This window comes from Perca fluviatilis, chromosome 1 (genome assembly GCF_010015445.1).
Source record: "Perca fluviatilis chromosome 1, GENO_Pfluv_1.0, whole genome shotgun sequence".
In the NCBI taxonomy this organism is placed as follows: domain Eukaryota; kingdom Metazoa; phylum Chordata; class Actinopteri; order Perciformes; family Percidae; genus Perca; species Perca fluviatilis.
The window spans coordinates 12397762-12412179 of record NC_053112.1 but is presented as its reverse complement, the minus strand read 5'-3'; the positions used below and the strand labels follow the sequence as shown (position 1 = coordinate 12412179).

The 14418-nt window shown below is 41.2% G+C and overlaps 1 protein-coding gene across 1 annotated transcript in view; it reads right to left on the bottom strand.

Moving 5' to 3' along the window:
- The window catches only part of LOC120567022 (voltage-dependent calcium channel gamma-2 subunit-like), a 76440-nt gene that overhangs the window by 14170 nt on the left and 47852 nt on the right, over positions 1 to 14418 (bottom strand). The window contains exon 2 of the mRNA XM_039813802.1: positions 5722 to 5805. Coding sequence (XP_039669736.1) covers positions 5722 to 5805 — 84 coding nt within the window. The remainder of the gene's footprint in view (positions 1 to 5721; positions 5806 to 14418) is intronic.

Sequence of the window (14418 nt, the reverse complement as noted above, 5' to 3'; positions counted from 1 at the left end):
ACACACACACACTTCACGTATGTGCGCACGCCGCACGCGGCACGCAGCGCATGCAATCACACACACACACCACACACACACACACACACACACACACACACACACACACACACACACACACACACACACACACACACACACACACACATTCACACACTGTGTTATATACTTCACACCCTTTCAATCTAACCCTGCATACACACAGATGCTGTAATGTCCTAAACTTATTCTTTTACACACACACACACACACACACACACACACACACACACACACACACACACACACACACACACACACACACACACACACACACACACACACACAAAGTGTACATCTTACATTATTTCAATTAAACCGAATCAAATCAAAAACATAACCATGACTTCTTCTCAAGTCCTAACCCACAAATACACACTTCCTATTTCATCTCATTTTTGCATGAGCAGAATTGTGCTTCAAGTAATGTACAAAATAATGTAATCAATTGTAATCTGAATTCTTCTGTTTGTGAATACTGTGAATATACATACATCTTGGTGACACCAAGAGACAGACTCCCTATTACCGACAGTAACTCTACGATAAAACAAATACCAGTCCAGGTCTCAAGGACAACAGGAGTTCATGTGCAATAATAGCAGACAGTGCAAGAGATATGTTGGACATTAGACTATACATCAAAAACTGGCTTATGTAGGACATCACAGAGTCTCAGCAGGCTGAGGTGAATGTTATGTCCTCCTATCATCTTTGTTTTCACAAGAGCTTGTAAATTTAGTTAGTTAGCTAACACACCTTAACAGTCAATGTTGGCTTTTAAAATATTAACCAAGAGGTTGATCTTTCCCTTACTGTGTCATAAAACACGATTTGTGATTTTGTAAAATTGTACTATCTTAACATTCAACGCTTACGTGGTCAGTCTGTGATCATGATAAGAAACAATATTAATAGAGAGGAGAAGCAACCTTTCGTCGGACCGACTACCCATCACCTGTTGCTGTAAGATGCCTATTCTAATTAGGTATTAAATATGTTTTTATTAATGTACCATGTAATCATGCACCTGAAGTTTGTAATTTTTTTCTCATGCATATTTTTGTACAAAGTCTTGCAAAATAAAACTTTCTACTCCCAAATGCTCCCATTGGCCAGCAATAGAAGACTGATAATTGTGCTAGATAATCTTTAAATAAATGTCTTTTTTTACTACTTCATTTTGGAGCCTGTCCAAAATGGAGTCGTAGAAAACCTAGCTGAAGCCCACATGCATACATCCATTTTCTAAAAAGAGAGACCTGATCAGAAGGGGACCCGAGGAAAATTAGACCCGATCCAAAATGTGGTTGACTTAAAAAGAACCCAAAAGAGAGAAAGCATGAACACCGGCAGAAGCATGATAAGATATGATACTAATGCATTAAGAATTAATCTAAATTCATAAAAATAAAATAAAAAAATTGTTTAACTGTTTATATGGTTCGAAGACTCATTTGTAGAATTCCTACTTATACTGCACCCACAAAAACATTCTGTAGCCAACTAGGTGATAGATTGATAGAATGAATAAAACTAAAACTAATTTTGTATCTGTGAATCAAAAAATAAATAAAAGCAATTTAATAACATACATTTACATAGGCTGCTGATTTCCAAAAATGTTTTCTCCCACTGTGATTTTGATGTGTGATCAGAGTTGATAACACGCTTGGATGAACTTGGATATTAGATATGTTGACACATATAGAATGGTAATTATTCATAAATTCAGATTTCAGACGATTCTGCTATCTGGTTCAGATGGGTACACCAACATGGTAAGTGTAAGCCTTGTCCTCTATATTATGCTGTAGTGAAGGATTGGGGTGGTGGCTGCGGCTGATAGTACTGCTACAGGAGGAAGGCCTTACATAACCACATGTACAAATTCACCCAGAGAGAGGAGGGTGGGGGTGGCGGGGTGAGAGGGCTCAGAAAGCGAGAGACGAGATCGAAAGGACCCTTGGGCAAAGAGAGAGAGAGAGAGAGAGAAAGAGAATGAAGGAGAGAGAGAGCGTGTAAGTAATCCAAAAAGAATGACATCTACTGGTCTACTACTGTTTAAGTTGGTTAAGCTGTGCTAAATGGTGTCAGAGTGTTAATGAATTGTACCATGTCTGTCTATGTCTTCCAAAAATGTGATTGGGTCATTCAAGGATGTGGATTTTTCCACTAAAATTGAAAAGCTGCTGCACCTTTTTACACTATCACGTTGGATTCTAAAGCAGTTAAAAGGGTGAATGCACAATAATAAGATAAACACTGCTGCACTGCAATGTTTTGTAGACACATCCCAGTCATTGATGTGGCACCAGGTCTTGTCCAGTGTTGCCTGCTTTATCCAGTGTAGTGTGTTTTAGTTGAAGACAACTGAAGCAGCATCTAGGATACATTTACAGGTCTCAAAGTCCCTCGAAGTCTCGAAGAAAGAGGGATGATATTTAATTTTGTGTTGAACGGATTGACTGCTGACATCCCCTAACTTTACCTGTCTTCTACCAAAAATTGATGTTGATTCTTTTAATCCTGTAGACTATGTTTCCTTAACCAAGTAGATTTAGCTGTCAAGTTACAAATCACATAATAGTAGCATGAGTTCAATTCAGTCATACGGTTTGTTTTGGAAGGCACTGATAAGCAACCTATTTTGTAGATAAGGTATGAGGGTTTATGTCAAATGGGTGCTGTCAAAGGCCTGCCATAACATTCAACACTCCCTCATACCTAAACAACAGAAAAGGTTGATTTCCAATGACTCCCAAAATGACATATTTGAGCGTTGTATTTAATGCTGTGATAAGGCTGCACCGTGGCCATTTTGAACATGTGACCATAACACGTGACAGTTCTACTTAAGGTAACAGTCACACTTTTAAACACGCAGTTAACGTTGTGAAATGGAACTAGTTAGGTTTAGGCAGAAAAAATACTAAACCTACTAAAATGAGGACATAACTTGAATGTATTGCATCACAGACAAAGGTCCAGAAAACTCAGTTAATTTAAAAAAATCACAGTTGACTTTTGGTTTCACACAGGACTTGAAGCCTTGTCTCCTGAGTGAAAACCCTGTGTTATTTTGAGCCATTCAACACCCCAACCTACTTCCATATGTGGAATTTTGCGGTCTTATACTTTGTCACCTCACTTACTCATTTGCTCCCGCGATAATAACTACATGCAGCCACGAGAAGAATTGTATGAGCTGCTAGCACAATCGTCCTATATATTTGCAATTCTCTGTAATAACTCTGCTGTTTGAGGACAGCTTTCATTGCACTGAGGATATCAGGAGCCCACTAGTCAACAAACAGTGAGTGCTACAGTTCCCTGAGCTTCCTTGGCAATCTTTTTCATATCATTATCTCAGGCTTCTGACAGTAAAAACAATATCATTGAAATTCAAGGTGGCAGAGCCTGGGAATTGACGAAACATAATTTAAGACTTGTGGGGGGTTAGTGAAGCGCAGTGTTCTCCTGTCTCTCAGCTGTACAACAAGGCAACCAACCAGTCCTGTAGGGCTGCTCAGTGGCCACTTGTAAGAGACTGAGATTGTACTGGGAACCTTCCAGGTGGGGAATGTATATGAGTGAGTGATAGAGAAAATCCTGCCCTGATAAACAAATATTGCATCATTTCCATTTTTTCAGAGACTCTGTCATCCTCTACACTTTAAATTGTCATTTAAGTAATTAAGCTGACTGATAGTCAGAGTGACTTACAGTGAGTGCAACAGTAGAATTAGGTTTCATTACCATATCACTGAAGATTACAGAGAACCAAAAGCAAAGAGTGCAAGAGTCAATGTGTTAGCACATTTACAATCATTATGTAATTCTGCTATCCATAGAAGTGGAGCTCCGGAAACAAACAGCATGACAATAGAAGGACACATTGTGGCAATGGCCACAGTCACATACAATAACTCGCCTGACACAACAATGTTGAATTAGACCAAATGCATAGTGTACGTAGCCATCCACCAACCCCCCATGCTTCTCCATCTATGTTCTCACCCAAACTCTGCCCCTTGTTCCTGCTTTTTTTTCACTGCAAATTGCATTGCATATAAACAGCACGTCGTGAGGTTTGTGCTCCTCCCTGACTGTAAAAGACGTGGGAATAATCTTTATGTGTGGTTAGTCCAGCCTTTGTATTTTTCAGCTGGTCTAGGTTTGTCCCAAGCTTAAGTGTACCTCACACATATACAAACACACAACAAGTGCACAGATATTTCAAATGGTTGCCATGACGACGCACAGTGGGAAAGGAAGGAATGCAGGATCAGTGGTTCATCTGGATAAAATACAGTAGTATAAAATGAATAGCAACCAGCTTCTTTCTTCCACTCCAAAACTGGCGACTGCTGTTTCAGTGGCCTCAAGGGTGTAAAGGATACCAGAGCACCAACTGATCGATGTCTCATCCCTGATGGCACACTCATGATTTAGAACCTCTGATGCATTTTTCAAACCAAACTTGCTCAAAACTTTCAGAGAGTGTCTATACATTTTACGTTGGTTCTGACACCAACTTTCGGTTCCCTCCCTGTCCTGTTCCCCATCATCCCCCTTGCTCCACCCCATGGCCTCCATCCACCAGCTGTCAGACAGGCACGTGGGCCTCTGCGGAGATGGACAGACAGATGGATGGAAAGCAAGAGGGAGGAGGCAAAGGATGGATAGATGGAAGGAAGGAGGAGAGGGAGAGGTGTGACCCACATAGCGGAGCCTGGAGTATTTATAGAAGAAAGTGTCCTAATTGGCAAGCCGCTGGGAGAGCAACAGCACTGCACTGGTACCCTACTCCTTGTCCTTCACCTCCTCAACCTTCCCTTCTCCTTGGCTTTTGCCATCTCATGCCACCTCGTTCTCCTGTCCTCTTTCCCCCCTCTGGAAGTTGTTCTCTAAGCCCTATTTTTCACCTGGTGCATCTGCGCTGCATTCAGGAGCCCCCCCCCCCCACACACACACACACACACACCAATATATGTATGTATGTATCCTCTACAACACCATGGACGAAAGATTCATCTTGGAGGTGGAAAAAACATTTACTTCTACCTTTTACCTCTCCTCCTCTTCTGAGTCTCTCCACCTTTACGCTACTCCCTCCAGTTTCTCATCTTCAGCTTTTTGACACTCTCTCCGTCCTATCTCTTCCACCTCTAACTTCTCCCAATCCTTCTCCCGATTCTTTTTCTCCATCTTCTTTTTCTCCTCATTGTCCAAGGCTGCTTTCCCCTACGCCCATCTACTCTCTCTTTCCCTCTAACATCAAGCTTAGAACATCTGTTTAAGTTTTCTGGTGTCAGAGTTGGTACTGACATATCCTTGTATCTCAGCGATACGATGAAATGAAACTTCAACCATTTTAACTTGAAAGAAACCTGTACATGTTACATGGTCATTGAAAATGGGTATTTCCAGAACAATGCCCATCAAGGGACTGGGTGTTGGAAATTAGCTTCAGCTATGTACATGTGTACAGGACATTGAACACTGCTTCTGCAACTGTCAATGTTTCTCTGTACGGTACTTGTCCCTTACAGATAATATAATAAATGAAGAAAATAAATAACTAAGGTAGTAGAAATAAAATTGACCCTAATACAAAATGGATAAAAACATACAATAAACTCTGGAAATATGGATGGATGGAATTAAGGAAGAACTCACGTAGGAAGTACTCAGAAGCATCTGCCTCATAATCAGCATCCTCTGGGAAGTGATCTATCTGCTTACACATGCCTTTAAAAGAACCTGTGTGAGAATGAGAGAAAGAAAGAGAAGAAAGGGGAGACAGGTATGAATATAGTCACAAGTCAAAGCACTTAAACAATTGATATGACAGGAGAAATTGAACAGTTTAAAACAAAATGTATGTTTTTGTGTGTGCTTCCTACAAATCATTGCCTGTTTTAAATGTCCATCCACACATTTCTTTCACTGCAGTAAAAATACTGTAACATAATGACATATGAAAGAAAACAAAACCGCAGGACAGGGGGAAGGTAATCAGAAAAAAGGGTGAGGTGGGGGAAGAAAAGATGAAGAAAAGGTGGCAAGGAACTAAATAAAGAAAGGTGAGAAAGCAATGGAAAGTAGGAAAGAGGAGAAGGTTTGATGCAGCATGTGAGACAAAGGAAACAAGGAGAGGAAGAGAGATCTGTCACCAGCTTTGAAGGAAACACATCACAGGAAAGAAAGTGACAGACAGAAGAGGAAGAAGAAGAAGAGGAAGAAGAAGAAGAAGAAGAAGAAGAAGAAGAAGAAGAAGAAGAGGAAGAAGAAGAAGAAGAAGGCAAGAAGAGTTTAATCTAAACGCCTCGACAGAGCAGGTGGGAGGGTGAGGAGGAGGCAGAGAGAGAGTGAGCAAAATGCAAATGAAAGAGGGGAAGAAAGGAGAGCTGATAGTGCCGCTCATTAAGAAGAATTGTGTGTGTAAGTGTGTGTGTGTGTGTGTGTATGCTTGGTTCAGCTCCAGTGGTAATTGTATGCCCTCCCAAACCACTGCAATTAAATGGGCCCTTGTTAATTGGCGATTGAAGGACGAAAGACTAGCGCCCAGCTTTCAAATGGGCATTGGTTACACACACACACACACACACACACACACACACACACACACACACACACACACACACACACACACACACACACACATGCTCACATACTGTAGCATCAGCCCTATTGTCAAGAGCCTCACTGGCTGTGTTTCTCACTCATCACACTGAGAGCACCAGCGGCTAGGTTTTCAGATATTATATTTATATATTTTCATGACCACAGAGAAAATGAACAATTTCGTAACCAAAGCTCGACACATGAAAGTAAAAAGAAAATGATGACAGGACTGTACCACAAGCCTGTTTCATATTTACATATCTTTAATACACCATAGCAAACACTCAGGCGAACAAAGTGTTTTTCATCAGGTAGACTTTGATAGATACATTAAAGATATTTCACCAAGAAGCGGCTCGGAAACCTTTCAGCGTGCTGCAAAAAAGCTTTCATCATTTTATAATTTCGGCTTGAACTGTGTGGAGCTGTGTCGCAATTCGGTACCGTTCCTGAGTGATGAGCAACAGCACAGCATGTTTCAGGAGGAAATAGCCTCACATTCCTCTTGTCCCTATAACTGTTTGTTGTGCAAATGTGAGGAATGCTACGAAGCGAAATAGACTTGAATCATGCCGTGTGTACTCAAGGGGCTTTTATACAAGTATAGAAATAAAGTACTACAGTAAGTGTTGATGAGTAGAGGTCTCTCAGGTGTTGTAGTTGGCCCCCCAGTGGACATAAATAAGGCCTCAGGGTTCCTAAAAGACTGACTCATCAGTATTAAAAACATTACATCATTGGTTGTTCAGTTAAAGATAATTGAGATAATGCCATATATTAATAACAGTCAGTTCCTTACTGCATGCATGACATGACTGTTAAAACAACTGCAGTTCCTATCATGGCAATGACATGTGTCTGTTATTAGTCAGACAAATAGAGAAGGCAGTGGAAGGTCCAGGAGGCTCGATGGGGTTTTAAGCCCCCAAAGTCGATTTCAAGGCAGCGCTACGACCGTTGACTTCAAGGCACCTAACCCTAACCTTAACCCTAACCCTAACCATTGCCTAATCCTAGTGTCTTCCAGGCAGCGCTGCCTGGAAGACAACATTAGGGGCTTAAAACACCAAACACCGTGCAGGAGCAGGACCAACCCGAGATAACTTCCCATTCAAAGAGTCAGGAGGCTTGTCTTGTTGGGGCGCCTTTAGACTACAACATTGATTGTTTAAGTTTATTGCATGTCACACTGTGTGAGATGGGTCCAATAAAATCTGGGTCCAATAAAATCTGTCGTAGTGCTACAATGTAAATAGAAAATAGTACATGAAAGCAGTGGCGCGTCATCAGTCGCGTCATCCATCTGCGCCACTCTAACAATCAGCACGCTTTGACTAATACAGTGGACACTTTTATGCGGAAAAATCGCAGAAGAGAAGGAGAAAAAACTTTTTTTCCCCCCCCTTTTAGTGTATATCATTTTGTTTTTTTGTGTGTACATCTTTTCAAAAATGGTGTTTGCAAAAGTTCTGTGATTTCATGTCATGCTCTGATCGGTTGGCTTGCAGATCTGAGTCGTAACAGCAGTCACATCGTAAGAATTTGGTCCTTAATTTGGTCAGAATTGTGCCGCAGGGCCACTGTTTTGGACTGGGAAACAAAGATTTTTCCACGTGTCAACTTTTGTTGCAGATAGTCCAAAATTGTGTGTAGGGACTTTAGTCTCAGACTTGGTGATGGTGTCTGAGTGAAGGTCTGCAGAACGGATTTCAAATGCTTCACCTGATGGTGTGATTATAGGGCTGAGCAATATCAACTGTGACTGAAGCTTTACTTTATGTAAGATATAATATATGTTAGTATACATATAAATATAAAGGTAAAAACATACACATTCGTAGAGCTAATAGTACCCTCTGTAGCTCTGTTAAAGTAGAGACACACATTGCAGTTGTTGATTGCTGATTATGGGTTCAGACATCACAACTTATTAGACAAGGTGTGTTTTTGCTGCTGACAATCAAAGATAAGATTCAACATTTTTGCCCTGCTGAACATTTCTACAACTGAAACTGGGTCAATGACAGCACAAATATGAGCATGAGAAATCATAACAGAAATACTGGCCAAAAACAGCTCGTAAACAGAAACACAGTGGTGTGCAACATTAATAATCCAATTCATCCAGGTTTCAGTGCAGAGTCACAGTTCAGAAGTTTACCATACTTTTACGAAATACACTTCACAGTTCACAACACATGTAACCAATTTTGGCATACACGAGGAGGGGAAATGTATTTCTTCATTGATGACATTTGTGTTATTATAGTGTGCTGTGCAGTGCATTTACTCTGTCATGACTAAAGATCCTGTGTACACTATTTTGGAAGAGTATTGACTTTTTGTGAGATGTATCTCTGTAGGTTCAGTTCTTTAAACCAGGTTAAATGGTAACTGCTGTTAACATGACTTCAGTTATTTTCTCAAGCATGATCTAACATACTGTACATATAGCCACAGTATTATAAAAAAAAACATTTAAAATGGTGTCCGTTGGTGTTGCTAGGAGATGTGCAAAGTAGAAGGTATAGTACAAATGCTCTTGTATCATCACTCCCTCAACTTTAATAATAATACTCCATCATTTGGGTTTTCAGTTGTAATTTACTGGCGTCACCACAATGAAGATCCCAGATTATGTCAAAGACATCAATTCACAGATTCACTGCTGGGCAGAATCTCCATCATCTCCACTCTCTTTCCTCAATCATCTCTCTCTCTCCCACTCTCCCTCACTCCCTCCAACACATGCCTCCCACGCTGCAGCACAAGCACATGTAAATTGGAATTGCATTTTCCCTTCCCTCTTTCTCTCTCTCTCTCTCTCTCTCTCTCTCTCTCTCTCTCTCTCTCTCTCTCTCTCTCTCTCTCTCTCTTCTATCTGTCTCTCAAATGCATACATGTGCATGTACCCCGAGGACCAGATTCCCATTTGAACTGAGCTGGCAGCTCAGCCCTCCTCTCCTCCTCTCTCTCTCTCTCTCTCTTTCTTTATACTCTCCACCATTCAAATTAAGAACACGCTTTATTGTCTCGCACAGGGATGAAACCTGTGCAGCCTGAACAGAGCATTACGTCATCATCTGAGATTCACTGATATTGACATTAACAGATGGCCAGAAACCATAACACATGAAAGATTTCAGAAGAGGAGTCTCAAAAAGCCTCAAACATGAGTACTTCACTCAGGGGCAATTCTAGGATCAGACCTTTAGGGGGGCTCAGCCCCTGATGAGAATGTGACACGGATACAGTGCCTTGCAAAAGTGTTAACCCCCCCCTGCTAAATCAGTAATTTCATTAGCCGATAATCTCTGAGCTAGCTACTGACCAACAACGTTAGCTAACGTTTTTTGACACTATTAACACTATGATGGAACTAAACCTGACACTTTATAAGTCACAGTAATAACGACCAATTTGACAAAATGTTCTAATATTCAGCAATTTTAGTTGCTTACATTTCAATTTGGGTTCTAATCCATTAAATGACCAACTTCTTCTCTGGGGACTACCAACGTTAAACTTCACAACTGCACTCCTGGTCCCCCTCTGACAGATCAGATAGAGACTCAGCCAAAGGTGCGAGTCTGGCACAACCACCTCCGATTGGCCAAAACTACGTTTCTGTTAACCCGCTCCGTGATCTGCAACAGCGACACAGGATATTAAACCTGTTTCAAGCTCTTTGAACCTGTAATTGTTTGTCCTCTGTCACTAACAGACACGTTCCCTAACTCTAACTTGAAGCACTAAAATTGATTTGGAAAAAAGAAACAGAAAATAAATAAAAGGGTCTAAAATAGCCAATGACTTTACTTCTACTTCTACTTATCTGAGCGCTGTACAGTCTTACTACTCTCTCTTGTCATCAGATGAGTCAATTAGCAGCTCATGTCTGTGATGTGATTTTGTGAATACGAGACCAGTTTTGTGATGTAAGAGGTTAACTCATAATCAGCATAACATCAGTCTCAGCTAGCTGTCTCTGTACTATGATTCATATTTCACGTTTCTAGTTTGCTGTCCACACTGAAAAGCCTACGGAAGAACTCTTCGCTCATCTTTTTGTTTTAGCGTACAACAAAATTCATTACACTCCCTCAAGATTTATGGCCGACGACTCCTGTATTTTATAATTAACTGTTCTGATCGACGACACAACACTGACGTCAGCAGAAATACTAAACAAAGTGTGTTAGGGTTGACAGTCATGCATCAGCATTTTTTTTGTCTGGCTCACTTGATGTACATTGCTGGGATAAAGCCCTTCTCCCAATTTTCGCTATCATGGTGGTTGTGATTGGTTTAAAGAAATAGAAACAAGCCAGAGCTTTATTTCCCCTATCCCAGAATAGAAAGACATAGTTGCCAGCGATGGGAGAGTAAATGTTGCTGGCGTCAACATATTCTCACTCTCCCATTGCGTAAAATACGGACACTTGGTCATTAGGCGTTTGTTACTCACGCTGAAAGTTATTTTTAGAGTCGCGTCTCTTGACATCACTTTTGACGCTCTGGGTCGGGATGTACTGACTGACGTGCAGCAAAAGAACGGGACAGATCGTGGGTGGGGTTATGAAATGTACTTTTCTGTGACACGCAGTACAAGAACAGAACAGTTAAGTTTAGGAAAAGCTCATGGGTGGGGTTATAAATTGTACGTTTCTGTGCAGCCTGTTCTCATGAACCATTTGTTCAAAAAGCTACGAAAAGTTAAGCACTGTAATTTGTAAGAATTCCACGTTTTTTTTTTGCTGTATTCACTACATTGACGGCTGCTGTATAAGTACGCGGCTGGCTGCATAGGGAGGAGGTCGAGGTGGATGGGTGGGCGTTAACATACAGGACTTTCAAGCCAGAGAGCGGAGTTTGCTAACCGGGGAAAACTAGTCTTTCACCTAGGAAATGCTTGTTCCTTAGGAGTGTTTTTTATTCCAAACCACAAGCTTTTTCCTAATCTTAATTTTTGTAGCGGCAAAACGGTCATATTTTGTGGACGAAATTTAACTGTAATGTCCACCGCAATGACCGGCAGCTCGCGGTGCTTTGTACCTGACTCAAAGTCACCTATTTTCGGGTAACTGAACCACCAATTACCGCTAATACAACGGAGGTCTGTAGCCGGCGTCACAAAGCTCTGTAGCGGCTTAAACAACTAGCAACTGCCGCTCGTCCTCATGGAGCTCATAGCCAGCCGGCGTCACGTGACCATCCTGCGTCACGTGACCAGCCGGCGGTCTTCTAATTTCGTAGGATGTCATACGTTTTGGTATGCATACATTTTCGTACAATATCATACTGACCTGTTCATGAGAATGCTTGTTCTGTGACACTCGAGACAAGAACGGGACACAAACGCCGGTCTCCTGGCTGAAAGTCCTGTGTTGTTTGACCCATCCACCACCCCAACCAACCTCCTTACGCTGCATTTCGGTCTTTCATACTACTCGCTACCCTTAGCGCTCTTAATACTACGTCATCTTACGGCGCCACGGTCGCACTGCTGCTCTGCCCGGAGCGTTACATACATATACTGTAGCGTGCTTTTTGCGTCGGTATCTGACGCTGGGAGCCACTGCCCAGTCTGTATTTCACGAGCTGGGAGTGACAACGGGTTTACTCCGGCACTGGAGATAGGTCTGCCAATGCGAGACTATTTTAAAGATGTATTTCACCATTTTTTAACCCTCACCCATTTTAATTCAAGCTTTCTAGGTTTGAATGTAATGTCAGAGGATCGCTAAAACAGACACGGATTGTCTCAGATGACATTTTGACAATTTACAGTAGTAGAAAAGCACAGGTGCAAATAATTAAACTAATGATGGCTGAATTCCATTCAGCTGCTGCAGTTTCAGGGTGCTAGTATTGTACATGTTGGCTCACTGTCAGACCCTGTTTACACGTACATGGTTATTTTTATCGTTTGTACCCTTCTTTTAGACGCAAACAGAGAATTCGCCTCTGAAACCGAGTCTTTCTAAAAACTCCGGCCAGAGTGGAGATTTTTGAAATCTTAGTTTGCACGTTTGCATGTAAACTGAGACAAACGGAGGTTTAGGCAGCCGAGAGAGAGAAAAAGGAAGTGATTCGTTGCTGTTGTTGCTATTTTTGGGATTCTGATTGGCTAACGTGTGCTTGAGCTTCTTGTTACACTGCCACCTACAGGTTTGGCATGCTCTTGACTGCATTGACGGCATATGTACACGGGTACGTGTAAACAAACACTTTTCTGAAAACTGACAGCTGTGCACAATGTTATTTTTGAAAACGGAGAGGTTGAAATGTCCGTTTATGAAACTTGCCGGCCACGTGTAAACGTAGCATCACACTGTCATGTCGCTGACGTTATTAGTAACACCTGTGCTGTGACAAATCAAAATGTCTGCCTGTTAAAAAAAGGCCTGATTAGACTTCTGCTCAGGTTGACGTCGGGCGGAGTTAGGATGGGGATCGCAAAAGGTTACTAACTTCATATGAATCATAAACAGACGGAGAGGTGAAGGAGATGTCAATCACAGTCTGCACACAGTGCTGAAAGAGGCCTGATCAGGGAAGATAAGTGAAAACACCTGTGTATATGGACTTTGGATGTGTAAGAGCTTTACAGAAATTTGCATATTTAACCTTAAACACTCAGAGCCCTTTTTTCCATCTTTTGTTCGCCTGGTCTCCTTGTGTAATAATGCTTGTATAACCTCAACTCTGTTATGTACAATCAAGTTATATACATAATTTCTTTCAGGAGAAACTGGGCTATCAGCATATGCATGCTGCGGGGATATCACATGAATGTATACATTGTTAAATGACTATAAAGAGAAAAGAAAAGACTAAACGGAAATGAAATCTCACAGAAATGTATTGAAATCACAGAGAGAACAATAATGACTATTCCTTTTGGCTTTTGAAAAGTGTTCTTTTAGGTGTTGGCAATCAGGGGAAACAGAAATAAACTCTGTAACTAACAAAAATATAAAACTATTTAGGTGTTTTCCCATAAAAGTCCATACGCTTTTATCCAAAAAGTTAGTTGTGTCATCTTCAATGTATTTTCTGTCTACTATTTGACATCAGTAAGCCAAATCATTTCAGCCTAGAGGCTTCTTTCTGCTGTCTCACCCAGGCCTCTGTATTTTGCCAATACACACATACACACACACACACACACACACACACAACACACACACACACACACACACACACACACACACACACAGAGCCCTAGTATATAAGGCCCGCCCCTAAAGGCTCTCTATTCGCTGAGCAAACTCTTTGGGCACATTACTTCATGTGAGTGGTCAACAAAGCTGTCAGTCAAAGTTATGGTAATTTGCCCAAATCAAAGATGGCTGCTGGCTTACGATAAATAGATCGCTGTTTGTTACCAAACACAGAAAATAGCTGTTCAATCATAGACAAGAGAGTCTTCAAAAAGTCCCCGTTTTCTAAGCTTCTGGAAGGGCTATGAAGACACAGAAGCAGTATCTGGAAATGGCAATCTCTCAGCTAGCTACCTGCGAAGCAAACAAAACATACGCGCAAGTCGTTTTTTGGAGTCAAAATCATGTATTTATGTTACAAAGACACTGTAATGACACTGCAATTCCATGATGGATTAAAAAAGCTTCTGGATGGTGTTAGGTTTAAAAAAGTTAAAACATTGGTGATGTCTGATAAAAATGTACTTTTATTTGAATGAACACTGTAGCTGGAGGAAAGCACTGAATCAACCGATTGCATCAC